The sequence below is a fragment of the Rhinatrema bivittatum genome, chromosome 9 (genome assembly GCF_901001135.1).
Source record: "Rhinatrema bivittatum chromosome 9, aRhiBiv1.1, whole genome shotgun sequence".
Lineage (NCBI taxonomy): Eukaryota > Metazoa > Chordata > Amphibia > Gymnophiona > Rhinatrematidae > Rhinatrema > Rhinatrema bivittatum.
Window position 1 is genome coordinate 60,832,125 of NC_042623.1, and position 18,859 is coordinate 60,850,983.

Consider the following 18,859-nt stretch of genomic DNA (forward strand, 5'->3'; position numbering starts at 1 on the left):
CAATTGCAACATCGTCTATGGGAACATCCCTGCTCTGTTCCAGCAGTGAACAAGAGGATGGGACAGTACCTACTTAGTCCAATCCACTCCGAGATACCAGAAGTCACAACCTTCCTCACCACTCAGTGGGTTGTGGAATCAGCACAAAAAAGAATCAAAAAGAACAAAGAATTCATTCATCAAACCCCCCAGGAAAAGACCATAGATTTCTGGATTCCATGGGTCGTAAAGTATTTCAAGGGGCCATGCTAAACGCTCGGATTTCTTCCTATCACCTTTACATGACCCAGTATCAAAGAAAACTTATGGAAACAAATTCAAGATGTTGTCCCATCTCTCCCTGCTCAATATCAGGAAGCTGCCCAGGCCATCATCCACAAGGTTCTGGAAGCCGGGAAACATGAAGGTCAGGCGGCCTATGACGGCTTCGAAACTGCTTCAAGAGCTAGCTGCATCCAGGCATTAGCGCCAGAAGATGGGCATGGCTCAAGGTCTAAGACCTTCGACCGGACGTGCAGGATAAGTTAGTGGATCTCCCCTGTCTGGGAGACAACCTTTTCGGATCAAAGGTCCAGGATGCTGGCTCTCAATTAAAAGAACATACGGAGACACTAAGACACTATCCTCCTCCCACCAGGATACCCCTACCCACACTGGCGTAGGCCTCAACGAAAGGACACCAGAAGACCTTCTACCGGCAGCGGAGATACTATCCTCCAGCATCTTGTCCCAGGCCTTCTAGAACTCAACAAAGGCCGCAACCACGGCAGCAGAGAGCAACTAGGCCTCAACCTGCCCCACAGACAGGACCTGCTACTGGTTTTTGAAATTTCATCCAGAGAACTCAGCCTTTCCTCAAATCCTCAGCCAGGACTACCAGTGGGAGGCGGATATTCAAATTTTACAGCAATTGGATATCAATAACATCAGATCAATGGGTTCTATCAATAATATATCGAGGATATCAACTCAATTTCATCTCAATTCCCAAGATTTTCCACCAAGTCATCTCATCTCAGCGAAAATCATATGCTTCAATTACAATAGAATTATCCCCCCTTCTGAAAGCCAGAGCGGTAGAGCTGGTGCCCTGGTCTCAGAAGGGAAGAGGATTCTATTCCCGTTATTTCCTCATTCCAAAGAAAACCAGAGGCCTACGTCCCATCCTAGACCTCAGAAATCTCAACAAATTTCTAAAGAAGGAATAATTCGGGTTGGTTTCCCTAGGCACCATGCTTCCTCTTCTTCAAGCAGGAGATTGGCTTTGTTCTCTGGATCTTCAAGACGCTTACGCTCACATACCAATATTCCCTCCTCACCGCAGTACCTGCGCTTCATGGTGGGGCATCACCATTTCCAATACAGAGTACTGCCATTCGGACTTGCCTCTGCTCCCAGAGTGTTCACCAAATGTCTGGCAGTAATAGCAGCACACTTGCACAAGCAAAGTGTCCATGTCTTTCCATATCTAGATGACTGGCTCATCAGAAGTCACTCTCAACAGGGAGCTCTCACTTCTCTCAGACGAATGATTTCCCTACTTTACTCCATGGGTTTTCTCATCAGTTATCAAAAATCCCACCTTACTCCATCTCACCTACTTCAATTCATAGGTGCAGACTTGAACACTAGCCTATCAAGAGCCTTTCTACCCGAGGATCGAGCAGAAACACTATCCCTGTTGGCAAACTCGATTCACTCGAAGAAACAGGCAACAGCTCATCGGTTTCTAACCTTACCAGGCCACATGGCCTCCACAGTTCATGTCACTCCTACGGCAAGACTAGCCATGCGAGTAACTCAATGGACTTTAAGATCTCAATGGATCCAAGCCATTCAACCACTGCATTCTCCAATTCAAGTAACCCACCAGCTACGGTCCTCTCTGCTTTGGTGGATGAACAAGGACAATTTGCGCAAGGACCTACCCTTCCAACAACCAGTCCCACAGATAACGTTAACTACAGATGCATCCACCTTGGGTTGGGGAGCTCACATAAACACTCTCCAAACCCAAGGTACTTGGACAAAACTCGAAGCAACATTTCAAATCAATTTCCTGGAGCTTCGAGCTATACGTTATGCGCTGCATGCGTTCAAGGACTGCCTTTCACACAAGACTCTTCTAATCCAAACGGCCAACACAGTTGCCATGTGGTACATCAACAAACAAGGAGGTACGGGCTCGTATCTCCTTTGTCAAGAAGCTGCACAGATTTGGGGCTGGGCCCTGAACCACTCAATGTTCCTCCGGGCCACTTATCTGGAAGGCATTCACAATGTAGTGGCAGATCGACTCAGTCGTCAATTTCAACCACACGAATGGTCCCTGGATCCCTCAGTAGCGACCAGGATATTTCAGCATTGGGGACAACCAACAATAGACCTCTTTGCGTCACATCTGAATCACAAAGTGGACAAATTCTGTTCTCTTCACAAACAGACAAACCAGCCAGCCAAGGTCGCCTTTGCTCGCCCTTGGAACTCAGGCCTTCTATACGCGTATTCTCCGATACCGCTCATAATCGAAACTCTAGTGAAGCTACAACAGGACAAGGGTCCATGATACTCATAGCCCCGTATTGGCCTTGACAAGTATGGTTTCCCACACTTTTAGACCTCTCGATCAGGGATCCCATTCGCCTGAGTGTAGCTCCCACTCTCATAACTCAGGATCAGGGTCGGTTGTGCCATCCCAACCTTCAATCCCTATCCCTGACAGCATGGATGTTGAAAGCTTGATTTTACAACCACTCAATCTTTCAACCAATGTATCTCAAGTGCTTATAGCTTCACGTAAACCTTCCACACGAAAGAATTATTCTTCCAATGGAAGAGATTCACTTTGTGGTGCAGACAAAAGAATATTGATCCTTTCACTTGCCCCACTACTTCTCTACTAGACTACTTATACCATCTTTCAGACTCTGGTCTCCAGACTTCATCTGTAAGAGTACATTTAAGTGCAATCTCAGCTTACCATAACAAGATGGGCGATGCACCTATATCCTCACAACCTCTTGTCAGTAGGTTTATGAGAGGTTTAACTCAAATTAGACCACCAATTCGGCCTCCAGTCACAGAATGAGACCTGAATCTGGTTTTAACAAGACTGTGTTCTCCTTTCGAACCCATATGATATTAAATTTCTCACATGGAAGACTATCTTCCTCATAGCCATTACATCAGCTAGAAGGGTTAGTGAGTTACAAGCACTTGTCACGTACTCACCCTATATGAAATTCCTACATGACAGAGTGGTTCTCCGTACACATCCAAAATTCCTCCCCAAGGTAGTTACGGAATTCCTCTTGAACCAATCAATAGTTTTACCCACATTCTTCCCAAGGCCTCATCCTCACCAAGGAGAAAGAGCCTTACATACCTTGGACTGTAAGCGTGCACTATCTTTCTACTTAAACCACACTGCAGTCCACAGGAAATCCAATCAGCTTTTTGTTTCCTATGATCCAAACAAACCGGGTAAAGCAGTGGGTAAGCATACTCTATCCAGTTGGCTAGCAGATTGCATACAGTTTTGCTATGAAAAAGCAGGCCTTCCTCTCCAAGGGCGAGTAAAGGCTCATTCAGTAAGAGCAATGTCAACTTCAGTAGCACACTTTTGTTCAGTGCCAATCCTTGACATATGTAAAGCAGCAACATGGAGTTCTCTTCATACCTTTGCAGCTCATTACTGTTTGGACAAAGAAGGATGACAAGATTCAGCCTATGGACAATCTGTCTTAAAGAACTTGTTTCCAGTTTACTCCCAACTCCTTCTACATCCAACCTGCTCTAATCTTCGGCTGTCTCATTTTCAACAACAATACTTCCCTGTTGCTTCACTACAAAATGACTCGGCCTCTAGCTTGCTAATCACCCATATGTGAGGACTAGCATCCTGCTTGTCCTGGGATAAAGCAAAATTGCTTAACCTTGTAATAGGTGTTTATCCCAGGACAGCAGGATGTAGTCCTCACGAAACCCACCCGCCACCCCCGCGGAGTTGGGTCTCATACCTTTTATTTTATTTTTTGCTAAAGCTTATTGCTACAATACGAGACTAGAGTGAGACCCCTGTGGGCAGAGAATATCATGGCATGCTGGGCATGCTCAGTGGCCTCACAGTGCCAGTCAAAAGTTTCTAGAAACTTTGACAGAAGTTTTCCCGCAATAGGGCTCCGTCAGTGACGTCACCCATATGTGAGGGCTACATCCTGCTGTCCTGGGATAACACCTATTACAAGGTAAGCAATTTTGCTTTGACATTTGTTGTTTTATTCTCCAATCCTTTTCTAATAATTCCTAACATTCTATTTGCTTTTTTGGCCGCTGTCACACACTGAACCTAGGATTACAATGTATTGTCCTCTATGATGCCCACGTCTTTTTCCTGGGCGGTAACTCCCAGTATGGAATCTAGCATCGTATAACTACAATGTGGGTTACTTTTCCCCATGTGTGCATCACTTTGCATTTGTCCACATTAAATTTCATTTGCAATTTAATTGCACAGTCTTCCAGTCTAGCAAGGTCCTCCTGCAATTTTTCACAATCCACTGTGATTTAACATCTCTGAATAATTTTGTGTCTGCAAATTTGATCACTTCACTTGTTCTCATTTCCAAATCATTTATGATTATATTAAAAAAGCATTGGCTTCAGTACAGATCCTGAGGCACTCCACTGAGAAAAGACCATTTAGTTTTTACTTTCTGGTTCTTATCTTTTAACTGGTTTGCAATCCATAATAGGACATTGCTTCTTATCTGAAGCTTTTTTTAAACTTCCCTCATGGGGCAATTTGTCAAATTCCTTCGAAATCCAAATACACTACGTCCACTGGCTCATCATTATCCATATGTTTAACCCCTTCAAAAAAAGTAGCAGATTGGTTGAGGCGCTATTTCCCTGTGTAAATCCATTCTGGTTGTGTCCCATTAAACCATGTCTTTCTATATGTTCTATGACTTTATTCTTTAGAATAGTTCTCCTCGATTTTTGCCCGGCACTGAATGAAAGACAGACTCACTGGTCTATAGTTTTTCAGGTCACCCCAGAGCCCTTGTTAAAATCGTGGCTTCTTTGGCCACCCTTTAGTCTTCAGGTATAACAGATGATCCAATGATAGGTTACAAATTACCAGTAACAGATCTGCAATTTCATTTTTGAGTTTTTTAGTACTTTGGGGTGTATGCCACCTGAACTGGGCGATTTGCTACTCTTTAGTTAATCTGCCTTATTGCATCTTCAACTTTACAGTGATTTGTATCAGTTCTTTTGAATCATCACCATTGAGTATAGTTGTCTCCCAAAATCCTCTCCAGTAAATACCAACACAAAGAATTAATTCAGTCTTTCCATGATGGTTGGTTTTGATTGGTGTTCGGATGGGTTTTCCCTTCAAGCCTGGACTTTCTCTCCTTAAGAATGATCTGTTGGCTATTGTTTAGCTGGAAGATTTTCAGATTTACTGGCATTATCTTGCAAAGTTCTCTACCTAGTGTTTTTCTGCATAGTTGGTTTTTTTTTTGACCAGTGCCATTCTTACCTAAAGTCATGTTGACTTTTCTTTTGAGCTAGACAGTTTACTCTGCCAGTATTCCTGAAGGGGGAATGTCAGGTAAAGGATGAGTCTCTGCACTTTTTGGATGTTCGAATTCTCTTCTGATATCAAACATGACTAATCTGTCAGGAGGTTTGGTGTGCTAAGGGTTTTGTTTTGCAGAGTTCACAAGCAAGAGTTTGCTTCAAGATTGTAATGTTATAGGGGTATCAAGAATCGATCCCTTAGTATATACAACTGAAGAGCTTCATGCTCATCCTGTCAAAGCTTACGCATCCTCTGAAACAGAGAGTGTATAATGATGGCCCCAGTTGATATTTGTAAAGTGGCTATTTGGTCTTCCTTATATTCATTCTTCCTTATTGCAGTTTACATGTGCAAGCCAAGGAGGTTTCCAGTGCTTTAGGCTTGTGTTTTCAGGGTAACCCTCTCTTCTTCCCAAGTAAGAATGGGCTTGGACACTTCCCGCACATCTGTATGTTTAGAGACATTTAATCTGATCTATTAATTTCCTTTCTTGAATCCAGCTAAACCAGTCCAGGACTCTCTCAGGGAATCAGGGCGCTGTGTTGTTCGTTTGTGGTTGTTGGTCTCGGAACTTACAGAAGGTTTCACTTGTTCCTTATGGGAAAAATCCTAGTATTATCTTTTCTGTTATTTCTTTCACTTGTATCCTTGGTCGAATTTGGAGAGGGTTTGATCTTGGAGGATTTTCTCTTGTACTTATGATGTATTTGAGTTAATAGTCCTAGGAGTAGGTTTGTTTTTGTTTTGTTTTTTTGCTTCTGTTTCTTTGACATAAGGATACTGGCTTTGCCTGCATTTCACCATCCTATATACTAGTTGTGATCTTACTGAAAAAGGTGGTGACTTTGTCTTCATTTGCTAGTAGGTTATACAAACTCACACATCTGGACTGATCTAGCAGGATTCAAGAGAAGGAAATTAACAGGTAAGACTAAATTTCTCCATGTCAGCTCATAGAACTCTTAAAACACAAAAAAATCCTGTAAAGTCTCAGACTTTTTCAGGGTCTAATCTTTTTCATTTATGCCCAAGGAATTGTATTTCAGAGTAAAGAAAAGCAATCATTTCTTTCATTAGTAATGAAAGAGGAATCTTTCTTAACTTTGGAGATTTCCTTTTTGCGTGTACATCCAGCTACAGCTATGTTCTACCAAGATTAACAGCCTCTTTTTGTATCAGCTGCACCAAAACAATGTCACACATGTCTTATGTGCTTGATATGGATTTATACCTCCTTGAGATATGCAGCATATCATCATCATCATCATTTTCCTCAGTGCAACATGGAAAGATTAGGCTTTCTAAAACTAGGCTGGCCATTTTTCATTTTCCTGTTTTTAAAATTTTTGCTCTTTAAATTGAAAATTGGCAAACATAGCTTCTGAAAAATGTAAAATACGTAACAGACTGGAAATGGAAGATAAGGATGATTTTGTCTAGCATTTCTTCTTTGGGCAGCTGCATTAAGTGATCCCTAAAACCACTGTCGTCATTTTGGAGAGTCAATCTCGGGAGGTTCTCAAATAGTTTTATTCCAGATTACCTTCTCTCTCTCTCCCTCTGTTTTGACCAAATTATAGAGGCTAATATATTAAAATGCTCAAACTTTGTTAAAGGTTGCATAATATTTGTTTTTGTGCACTATTTTGCTATTAGTGCATTATATGTAAATAAGCCCAGGAGCAAAGTAATGTGCATAGTTTTTCTGTGGACTTTTATCCAAGATACTTAACTGAACCTCCCTTTGATGTAGTTTGTATCTCTGCAAAATAGTTTGTGAAGCATGTTTTGCACATAGTTTAACTGTATGTTCATAGCTAATGAGCTGCTTTGCATAATTTTGCACTTCAGTCATTCATTATTATTTGTGCGCTAAAATCGCTGATCACAAAAAAGTTAAACTTTGTGCATTAAAGAAGACAATGGTGCACATTCTTATTTAACGCACACTAATGGTGATTGTAGCATGCAAACTCCCCTTTGCAAATTTCAGCACAATATAAGGGGTCTCAAATTTTACAAGAGCAGGGTCACACAGGATATTTCAAATCACAGAGAGGGCTGGGGAGGAGCTTTTCCTTAGTTTGTTGAGCCCCACAGAGTTTTTTGCTGAGAAGGGTTTGGGGTTAAGACCATGTCTGGCCCTTTCAGTGATGTTGGGGAAGGAAAGGGCTATGTTCCTGGTGGTGTAAGGGTATAGCAGATAATGTGTAATATTTCTAGATTCTTCCAAAGTTGACAGCCCTGCCATATCCCCAGCAACCTGACCTCTGCTCTCCCCTTCTCCAATATTTGCCTGATTAGGGAAGTAAGGGGAATAGAGAGTTCTTGGAGAATAGGATGGGGTGTTTGTGTGTGATGCAGTCTTATACACTCCATGCATTCTTGCTCCCTCTCTACTTCCTTACCCTTTCTGCCTTCCCCCCCCCCCTTCTCTCACTCCCCTCTACTGCAGCATGCCAGAAAATAATCCCCTTTGGAAACCCTAATGTAGGGAGAGAGACTCAGATTGGGTATGTGGGTTAGGATAACAAGGATTTTTGCACTTTGTGCAGCCAAAGCCGACATCCTTAGGGAGCGATGTCATGTCCCCTGCTCCACATCTCTGAAGAGATGGCAGTACGGTTGGGAGCTCCAGGAACCTCCATCTTACCTGGCTTTCCCTTGCAGCCTTTCAGATCCCACGGCTTTGGCTGCTGTGGAGGCCTATATCGCCTTCCACAACAGCCAAAAACTGCTTATGGTTGTGCTGCAATCTCTCTCTCTGTCTTCAGTCCAAGTGGCTCCACCTGCATAAACAGCACAAATGCCAGCAATGCAATGCAACCAATCCGAGGTTTTGCACTAGCATGCCCCACCCTTGCTGCTCTGGCATGTTGCCACTTGTACATCGAACTTCAAGTATCTGAGCTGGTGGAAGCAGTAAAATGCGCTCCAGTTGCTGCCACTCCAGGCCAGATCAAGCTCCTTCTGTCATTGCTGCTAGGGGTACAGATGAAAATCAGCCAAGGGTTTGCAACAGCCTTGGGCCATAGTTGAAAGGCCTCCTGCTTTAGTGCATTGGCCTCCTAATATGAGGTGTTTTGTTAATCTATTGTCTGTTTAATATCTGCTTCAGTGGTGGGGAAAACAGACATCCAAGTCCACTTCTTTATTCCCCTTCTTTTCACTCATATGGTTTCTCTGAGACAGAGAGCTTTATTGGTTTAGTTTTTTCCGATTTAATCAACATTTTTGTTTTGGTCAAACTATAATAATCTCTTCTATGCTGAGTACAATTGGTGAACTTAAAAGTGAGAGAGGGAAGATTTGTACAAAAACAAGACTGCCATAGTTTCTGGATGGAATTAGGTTGCATTTTGTGGACCTAATGTATGACTGTTCCAATTTTGTATCTAATGGAAAAAAAAGCTTAGTTCATAGTGCTCTGTGACCATAATTAAGACAGTTATGCATTACATTTAGCTATAGAAATAGAAGCATAAAAAGTGTTCCACAAATTAATAAATCCTTTTATGAGGTAATGGTGAAGGCAGACCTCCTAGTACATTGTACATAAGGTCACATTGAGAAATTGCTAAATCCTTGCATAGGCTGGCGACAGAATCGAAACAATTTTAATAGCATTCTTTTGCTTTATTGCCTGCGGTTTCTGTTCACAGCATCAGATGAGACTTTTGGAAGCTCAGAAAAAACAACAAGAACTTATCTACGCAGGAAAACGGAAAGAGGTATGAAAACTGTTTAACAGTTTTTGCCATATGGGTGTAAACATTTTGCATCCTCGCAAAGGGAGAAGTAGCCAGGATGATAATGCTGACTTTTCTGATCGCTGCAGGTTACAGCTCTTCGTCGACAGGTAAGACCTATGTCTGATAAAGTGGCCGGGAAAGTCAGTCGCAAGCTGAGCACACCCGAACACGTCGCTGAACCAGTTTCCAGTACATCATCAACAGATTATGACACATCAAGAGCAATGGGACAGCAGAAAATGAGAATTCCTGTGGCAAGGGTCCAACCAGCTCCAATAGCTGCCGTGAATGGAACCAGGTAAAGATTTGCCACTGTATTCTGTGAAAATATGTAACATCTATATGCATAAAGGAAGGCTCTTCAGTGCTGATCTTGTTTTGACTAGTCAGAGTCAGCTTTGTAGTAAGCAGCCTTCAGCATGTTCCTCTCTGGGACTAACTAACAATCAGGCCAATGCAGTATTATGCCCTGAGCCTAGTGCACAGGTTAACGAGCACTTGGATGCTCGTTTGGGATCCATGTCCATAACGAATGTCCAAAGTAGTGCGTAGCTAATAGCGCTCATCACATTACATTCATGTTGATGAGGCTATTAGCTGTTCTCCCAGGACAAGCAGGATGATAGTCCTCACATATGGGTGATATCATTAGGCGGAGCCCCTATTATGGAACACTTTTGTCAAAGTTTCTAGAAACTTTGACATACTGAGCTTGCCCAGCATGCCATGATCCCTGAGTCCACAGGGGTCTCCCTTCAGTCTTTTTTTTTCCGCACTGCAGTTTGCCTTGCGTTTAGGAGCTCTGAGATTTTTTCTCACAACTTTTCCTCACGGAAAAACTTGAAGTTTTACTACACGGTCTCCCTTTGCGTACATTTTCATCGACGCTTGGTGAGTACTATTCTGTGTTCTCTGGTTGGTTCCTGTCACCTCACTGTCAGTTCCCCCAGGTTACCAACCGTTTGTGGCCTTCTTTTTTTTTTCTCTCCCTATGTCTATTACACTCGGTCCGCCCCATGATGCCCATGGGTGTCCTTGCTTCAATCTTCCACCGGGTCCATCAGGGCTAGAGGGATTGGGGCGTCTACGGTTCCCATTGATGCCGTGGAGGCTGCCGTCAACCCTGTCGCGGCCACCATCGATGCTGTCGAAGTCGCCGTCGATGCCATCAGGGCCGATGTCGCCATCGATTCCGTCAATACCATTGATGCTGCCATCGATGCCGTCAATACTGTCGAAGCCTCCATCGATACCTCAGTGCCCTCGACTAACGAAAACACTCCATACTTCAGGATCTCAACCAGAGCCCCCGTGTAATCCTTGGGCGAAAAACAATGCCAAGAGCAGTAGAGGCACGGTGACCGTCCATCACCAATGGCATCCAGGACAGTGATGGCATCTTCCTCGTGCTGGAGAATGACCGGGCTGAGCACCATGGGAATCACCGTCACCAGCACGGTGACCGTCACAGACACCATCCTCAACATCGGTGGCATCTTCCTCTGTGCTGGAGAATGACCAGGCCGAGCACTGAGGGAAACATCATCACCACCACGGTAACCGTCCTTCACCGACGCCATCCTCAACATCGGTGGCATCTTCCTCTGTGCTGGAGAATGACCAGGCCGAGCACTGAGGGAAACATCATCACCACCACGGTAACCGTCCTTCACCGACGCCATCCTGGACATCGGTGGCAGCTTCCTCTGTGCTGGAGAATGACCGGGCCGAGCACCGAGGGAAACATCGTCGCCGGCACTGACAGGGTTCCGTGTTTGGTGCTGGCACCGATACCGCATCGGCATCGATGTCCATCAAGCCAATTGCGAAGCGGGCCTGGTACAAGAGTCTCCATGCTCCTCTGCACCTGAGGCACCAAGGCATTCCCCACCGACACCGGTGATGGGTACTGAGCCACCACAGATCCATGTTGAAGTGCCAGTAACGCCTAATCTGCCTCCCCCTGTAGCTGCGTTACCTATATCAACTTCCAGGGAGGAGCTGGACATCCTTGTCCGCCAGGCTGTCCTCGATGCCTTCCGGAGTGTACAGCCTCAGTCGATGCTGGCTCCCATACTGGCTCCAACACTGGAGCCATCGATATTCGCACCATTGTGACACCGCCTTGCTGCCCTCATCGGTACCCTTCCAATGACAGCTGAAGTCATCGACACTGGCTCGTCCTTCTGAGCCTCCACGGGCCCCTATTCCTATCACGGGATCCTCAAAGGGCGATGGGGACTCTAATCCCGCTTCAGCACCGATCCCATTGAGACCTAAACCAACCTCCTCTTGGAGCCTTCTCCACCAGAAGAGTGGAGACGATCCCTCCAAATGACATCTCCTTTGCCACTTTTGTAAAGGAAATATCTGAAACCATCCCTTTCGACCTGGTCACTAAAGAGGACCAGAAGTTTTTGGAGGGTCTAGGTTGTAAAATCGTCTGGGGATCCTTGTTGGTGTCACATATTGCTTGTTTTACCAGCTATGTTTGACACAACACCGAGAGAACCTCACTGCCATCAACATGAAGTTTGAACAACATGTGATTGCTTGAAACGTTCTCCCGTTGCCAGCAACAGGACTCGGTGCTAGATGGTGAACCTGGCTTACAGCCCCTGATTTACCGGCCCGAAGTTCATGATAAACTAGCTGATTTGCCATGCACCGCAGATCTTCCTCTTTGTGCACAAAGTCCAGCAAGACAGTGCCTCAATTGCAAGACCACCACGAGACCCTGCGATAGCTCTCTACGTTTCTTGCAAATCCTCCCTCCTCGGCTAGAAACTAGCGAAGAGGGATGCTTAGAAGGAACCTTCTTACCGCTCACGAGTATTATCCAGCTCCCGTGTGAGACCAACCAGTCCACTTTCAAAAAGCACGTACACGTCAACAACTGATATCCAGATCCCACCAGCTCTGCCAGTCGGGCAGGCTTCTGGATTTTGAAATCTCGCCAGAGAACAGAACGGTCCATCGTACTGAGGACCAGGGCTCGGGACACCGTTACCTGGACACAGCAAGGCAGAGGATCTTAATCCCGCTATTTCCTACTTCCAAGGAAAACAGGCGACCTCTGCCCATCCTGGACCCTCAGAAATCTCCAACACATTTCTCAGAAAGAAAAGTTCAGTATGGTGTTTTTCGCCACCATGCTTCCCGTCTACAACAAGGAGGTTGACTCTATTCTCTGGACCTTCAATATGCTTCATAGTGATTCAACAGCATTTTCAATACCAAGTTCTGCCATTCGAACTAGCTTTGACACCTCGTTTATTACACCAAATGCCTAGCAGTGATTGTTGCTCATCTACGAAAAAGCAGCATTACATGTTTCCTTACCTGGACGACTGCCTGATAAGGCATCAATCCAAACAAGGAGCTCTAAATTCTCTAAGACTCACTATAAATCTTCTAAATTTACTGGGATTTCTTATCAACTACCATAAATCCCATATGGATATGTCTCATCTCCTTGCCTCCATCGGACCAGATCTGGGCACCACAGTCCAAAAGGCCTTCCTACCCAACAACCGCGCAGACATCCTATCAAACTGTCCTCATCTCTGCGCGCATGCAACATAGCCTCAGCCCATCAATTCTTCCCATTGCTGGGCGACATGGTTTCCACGGTCCACGTCACTCCTATGGCCAGACTAGCCATGGGAAAAAACAAAAAACTCAGTGGACTTTAAAATTTCAGTGGCTGTAAGCCGTATAACCGTTTCGTCCCTGATCCATGTCACCAATCCAGTAAACCAATTCCTCAGGTGACCTTGGCCTCTGTCGCATCCATCTTGGGTTGGGGAGCTCGTATTAACCTCCAAACCCAAGATGTGTAGACTCCGCTTGATGAACAGTCTCAGATCAACTTCCTGAAGCTTCGAGCCATATGTTATGCCCTTTATGCCTTCAAGCACTGCCTCTCACACAAAACTGTGTGCATACAGATAGACAACATAGTGGCAATGTGGTACTCGAACAAGCAGGGACGCACAGGCTCTTATCTGCTTTACTAGCAAGCCGCGCAGATCTAGGCCTTGGCCCGGGCCCTTGCACACTCCATGCATCTCCGGGTCACTTATCTAACAGGCATACCGAACGTACTAGCAAACCATCTCAATTGATGTCTCCATCCCCACGAGTGGTCTCTGAACCCACGTGTAGCAAGCAAAATCTTCTAGCGCTGAGGACAACCAACCATTGACTTCTTTGCGTCCGAATTGAACCACAAAGTGGACAGATTCTGCTTCCTACATAGGCAACGACACACGTTAGCCATGGAAGCCTTTGCTCGCCCCTGGAACAAAGGCCTCCTAATATATGTCTCCTCCGATACCGCTCATATCCAAAAATGCTCTCGTAAAGCTACAGAGAGGACAGGGTTTAAAGATTCCACATGCCCCGTACTGGCCTTGACAAGTATGCTTCCCATACTTATCGACCTACCAATCCAGGAACCAATTCGCCTGTCCACAGCTCAGTCTCATAACACAAAATCACGGCAATTTATACCATCCGAACCCTCATATCTTTTCACTAATGTTTTTCAGGTACTTGTAGCTTCACGAAAACCTTCCACACGTAAATCTTACCATTTGAAATGGACAGGATTTACCAAATGGTGTACACAAAAAGGTATTGGCCCCTTTTTCTGCCCCACTCCATCTCTTATTAGGCTATATAAGGGTACCTTTCGGATTCTGGTCTCCAGACATCCTCTGCACAGGTACACTTCAGTGCCATTTCAGCGTACCACCAGGGAGTAGGGGATGCCCTGATAACGGCTCAACCCCTTATGAGTCGGCTTATCATGGGCTTTCTACAACTTAAGCCTCCTCTCCGATCACCGGTTATGGAATGGGACCTAAATGTAGTACTCACAAGGCTCATGCATTCCCCGTTTGAGCCTTTGCATTCCTGTGACATTAAAAATTCTAACATGGAAAATTCTTTTCCTCGTAGCCATTACATCTGCTAAAAGGGTAAGTGAGTTATAAGCCCTTGTTGCATACTCACCCTATACTAGGTTCTTCTGTGACCGAGTGGTCCTCCATACTCACCCTAAATTTCTTCCTAAGGTGGACACAGTCTCTCCCCTTACTCAGTCTATAGTCTGCCCACTCTTTTCCCAAGGCCTCACTCTCACCAGGGCGAGAGAGTTTTGCACACCTTGGACTGTAAGCGTGCACTTGCATTCTTATCTAGACCGCACTGCAGTTCATAGGAAATCCACCCAACTCTTTGTTTCTTTTGAGAAAAACAAGCTGGGAGTTGCAGTGGTCAAACAAACTCTCTCCAACTGGCTAGCAGCTTCTACATTAGGGTTACCATCCAAAAACTTGCTAAATCCAATGGTTCTACACATACATATTTGTTTTCCTTGTAACTCAAAATACATTTACAAGGGTATTTTACTATAAATTTTCCACCTCTCCTCTCAACCTCAGGTTTCATTAAAATACATTTTCTCCTTCTCTCCTGAGAGGACCTGGATAGATCCAGATATATCCAGATCTTAGCTCCATAAAACAATTTCAGCCTGTTTCTCATGAAAAATCTAAACACCATATCTCTATCTGAAATCAAAGTAAATGATACAAATAGAGTTCTTCTATTCATTATCATGGATTCTGATGATTGTTCCAAAAATTTGGAACTAAATTTACAAATCTTCTTGTAAATTTAGTTGATTCTCATTTTTCTTTTCTTCTCTTTCAGGTAGGTAATAGATTTTATTAAACACAGGCAATATTTCTTTAGGAAGTTCCAATAGTTGAATAAGATATTTCTTGAACATCTCCAATGGGGTAAATACCTCCAAGTAAGGAAAGTTCAATATTCGTAAGTTTGAATACTTCCCCATGTTTCTAAACTCTCAATTTTCTTTAAATTTATATTCTCAATTCTCAAAATTTCAAGCTGATTCTCTTCAAGTTTCACAACTCTATTGGTAATTTTCTCCTCATGATCTTTAATCATCACATCCATTTTCTGAAAATTTTGATTAGTTTCCATTGTAATTTTCATCAAATTTAGTATAGCTGACTCAAGATCTTTCCGTCCTCCCCACAGAGAGACGAGGGTTATTACCTGAGGTTTCACCGCTAGTATTTCAGCAGGTTGTTTGGATGGTTCTTTCCCTGCAGCTGACAAAGTTCCAATCTCAACCCGGAGTCTTTCTTCTTCCTCTTCCGTGGCTCCAGCAGACTCTCCCGAAGAGGATTCCTCTTCTCGCTTGGAAGATTTCTCTCCAGCAGGTTTTACAATCCTTTTCATACCGCCGAGCTCTGCAGTGCTCGACTGCTTCTCTTGGATCCTTCGTCCCTCTCGTTCTGCTTCTTCCACAGTCGGGGGTGGGGGAGGGGTGTTTGGTGCGCCAGGGCTCAGGGAGATGTCGACAGCCTGCAGGATCAGCGTCCGCTCCACGCTTACCTCTGCTGCGGCTGCCTCCACCGGCTTCAAACTCACTTTCTGGGCAAAGAAGGTCTCAATTCTTGGCTGAAGCACTTCGGGTAAGGGGGACGATGTTGCAACTTCCCTTACCCTGGCTTTCCTCTTAGTATGTGGCATAATTATTAGGCAAAAAAGCAAGAAGCAATCCGAGTTTCAAGAGCGATCCTCACTCCACCAGATGGTATTTTTTTAACAGTGTCCACACCTGTTGCACACTCAACCTTTTGTAGCTGCAACTTTTTTTTTTTTTTAATTATGTTTTGCATTTTATCAAAGCTTCTCTTTTGAAAGTTTAGTGCTAGAGCTGTGGATTTACTTACTGTCCCCCTTCAGTCATTAATTCAAATTTGATCATATTATGATCACTATTGCCAAGCAGTCCTACCACCGTTACCTTTCACCAATTCCACTAAGAATTAGATCTAAAATAGCTCCCTCTCTTGTTTGGTTCCTGAACCAATTGCTCCATAAAACAGTCATTTATTCCATCCAGGAACTTTATCTCTCTAGCATGTCCTGATGTTTCTCTTACCCAGTCAATATTGGGATAATTGAAATCTCCCATTATTACTGCACTACCAATTTGGTTAGCTTCCCTAATTTCTCTTAGCATTTCACTGGCCGTCTCACCATCTTGGCCAGGTGGACGGTAGTATACTCCTGTCACTATACTCTTCCCCAACACACAATAGATTTCTACCTATAAAGATTCGATTTAGTCTCATGCAGGATCTTTATCCTGTTAGACTCTATGCCATCCCAGCCAGCAAGATGCTCCTTTCTGTCATTATGATATAATTTGTACCCTGGTATAGTACTATCCCATTGGTTATCCTCTTTCCACCATGTCTCTGAGATGCCAATTAAGTCTGTCGTCATTCCCCATATGTACTCAGATCAGTCCAGACTCCTGAGTTTTGCCTCCCCTTCAGCAGATGGAGACGGAGAAAGTTTCACATACACTGCCACATAACCTAGTGTGCCACCTGCAGTCCTTCAGTATTTCTCTGTCTCCAGCAGATGATGGAAGAGGTGCAAAACTGCAGTTCTGTATCTATATAAAAAAAAAGGAAAGAATAGCACAGTTTAGTGGAGTTTCCTCGCAGGAGGTTAGTAGGTCCTGGTCGGGCTATACCTCCTAGTTTGAGGTGGACAGGCAGGGAGTTGGGGACTCTGGTGCTTACTCTTTTCACGCCGGGAGGCAGACAGCTGGTGGATCCAGTTCCCTTGCCTCCAGGAGCACTTGCGAAAACTGCTGTTAATCTTCACCTCAGGGAAGTTCTGTAATGTTCTTGTCTTTTTCATAAAGTTTAGAAAAAAGCTAGTTTTAAAAAAATAAACAAGTGTAGGAGCAGTTGTTTTTAATTGCTTTCCTGGCTGGCATTGACAGCATGCTGCTGCTTTTGGCAGGTACTTTGTTCCAGTGGCTCTTGCTAGTGTTTTTCTGCTTTAGGCGGTGCTGCGCAGTTGCCGATGCATCGAGTATGAGGAGATGTGCAGGCACCTTTGTTTCTCACCTTTTGCATGCCGGCCAGTGTTCCCGGTGCCTTTCTGAGAGAGAGGTCACTGTGGAGATGGTGACTTGGCGACGAGGGCCTGGGAGGTCTTTGGCTGTGTTCCTGGTGCCTTTCTGGGAGAGTGAGCACATCTGGAGCAACCGCAGAGGCGACGACTCGGCAGCGTGGACTGGGAGGTCTTTGGCTGCATTCCCGGCGCCTCTCTGAGAGAGAGGTCACATAGGGAGCGACCGTGGAGGCGGTGTCTTGGTAGCGAGGCTCTGGGAGATCTTTGCTGCATTGGTGGAAGAGGCCAATCCATTCCCAGTGAACGTGGGAACGGTAGCGATTTTGAAGTCGTCCTCAGCTGCTGCAGGGGGAAGGGATCTCCCCCTTCCACTTTTGTTGGCAGATCTGAGTCCTGAGGAGGCCTGGGGACACGGGGGGTCAGTCAGGGGAGGACATTGACCTCCTTGGAGGAGGTCTTGGATTATTCATCTGCTTTTTCAGTAGGTTTCGTCCTCTGGCTGCACAGGGCTTATTTGGCCTGGAAAGTCGTGGAATGGCACATTTCCAAACAAGGAGCATCAGAAGGTCCGCAGCCCAAGAGGAAGTCCAAGCTCTGGGACTTCTGCATCTACCAGGGTTCAGTGAGCCCTGTTCGCAGAGCAGGGTGTTGAGTCAGAGCATAGTGCATGTTGGCGGTCTCGGTCAGGAGACTTCTTTGGTTGCGGAACCAGCCACCAGACGTTTTGTCCAAGTCTCAGTTAGGAGCATTTCCCTTTAAGGGACAGCTACTCTTTGGAGAGAATTTGGAGGAGCTGATAAAGCATCTAGGAGAGAATAAAATTCACAAGCTACCTGAGGACATGCCTAAAGGGGCAAGGAGTTTCTTTTCTGGATGCTCTGTTTTCGAGGGAACAGGCGTTTTTGGCAGGGGAGGTGTTTGGGAGGAGGCCTAGGGGAGGCAGCAGTCCTGGAGCCAATCCTTTCTAAGCTGGAAGCTGAACAGAGTTGGCTCTAGCCAGGGAGGCTCTGGAATCAAGAACTTACAATGAAGTGAAGCTGGTCCACTCCTCAGTCACGGTTATAGGAGGTCGTTCGACTTTTTTATTTATTTGTTTAGCGTGTTTTGTATACCGTCATTCGGTTTCGCCATCATAAAGGTTTACAGAATCGTGAAACAGGTTATATAATCATCATCACATCAGCTTATCATGTAGTGTTAGTTGATTACATATAAAATTGTTATTACTTGTAAGGCTTATTACTTTTTTTTTTTAATGAGGAGTGGGCCAAAGTCACTATAGATTAGTGGTTCTTAAGCGTGATAAAGCAAAGTTATGCTTTAGATTTCATTTGTCCACTAAAGGATCTGTTCACGATCTCCCCTTGCGCCTCTGTGGAAAGGGGACAGGTGATGCAGCAGACCCTCTATTATCTTCAGATGCTTGGATCTGTTGTTCCCATTCCCTTGGAAGCAAGAGGAACAGGACGTTACTCCATTTATTTTGTGGTTCCAAAGAAGAAGGGACTTTTTGTCCAGTTCTGGATTTGAAGAA

At 44.7% G+C, this 18,859-nt stretch overlaps 1 protein-coding gene across 1 annotated transcript in view; it reads left to right on the plus strand.

Moving 5' to 3' along the window:
• Nucleotides 1–18,859, plus strand: part of KIF21A (kinesin family member 21A) — a 443,437-nt gene that overhangs the window by 278,743 nt on the left and 145,835 nt on the right. Inside the window, 2 exon segments of the mRNA XM_029617139.1 lie at nt 9,256–9,324; nt 9,432–9,643. Coding sequence (XP_029472999.1) covers nt 9,256–9,324; nt 9,432–9,643 — 281 coding nt within the window.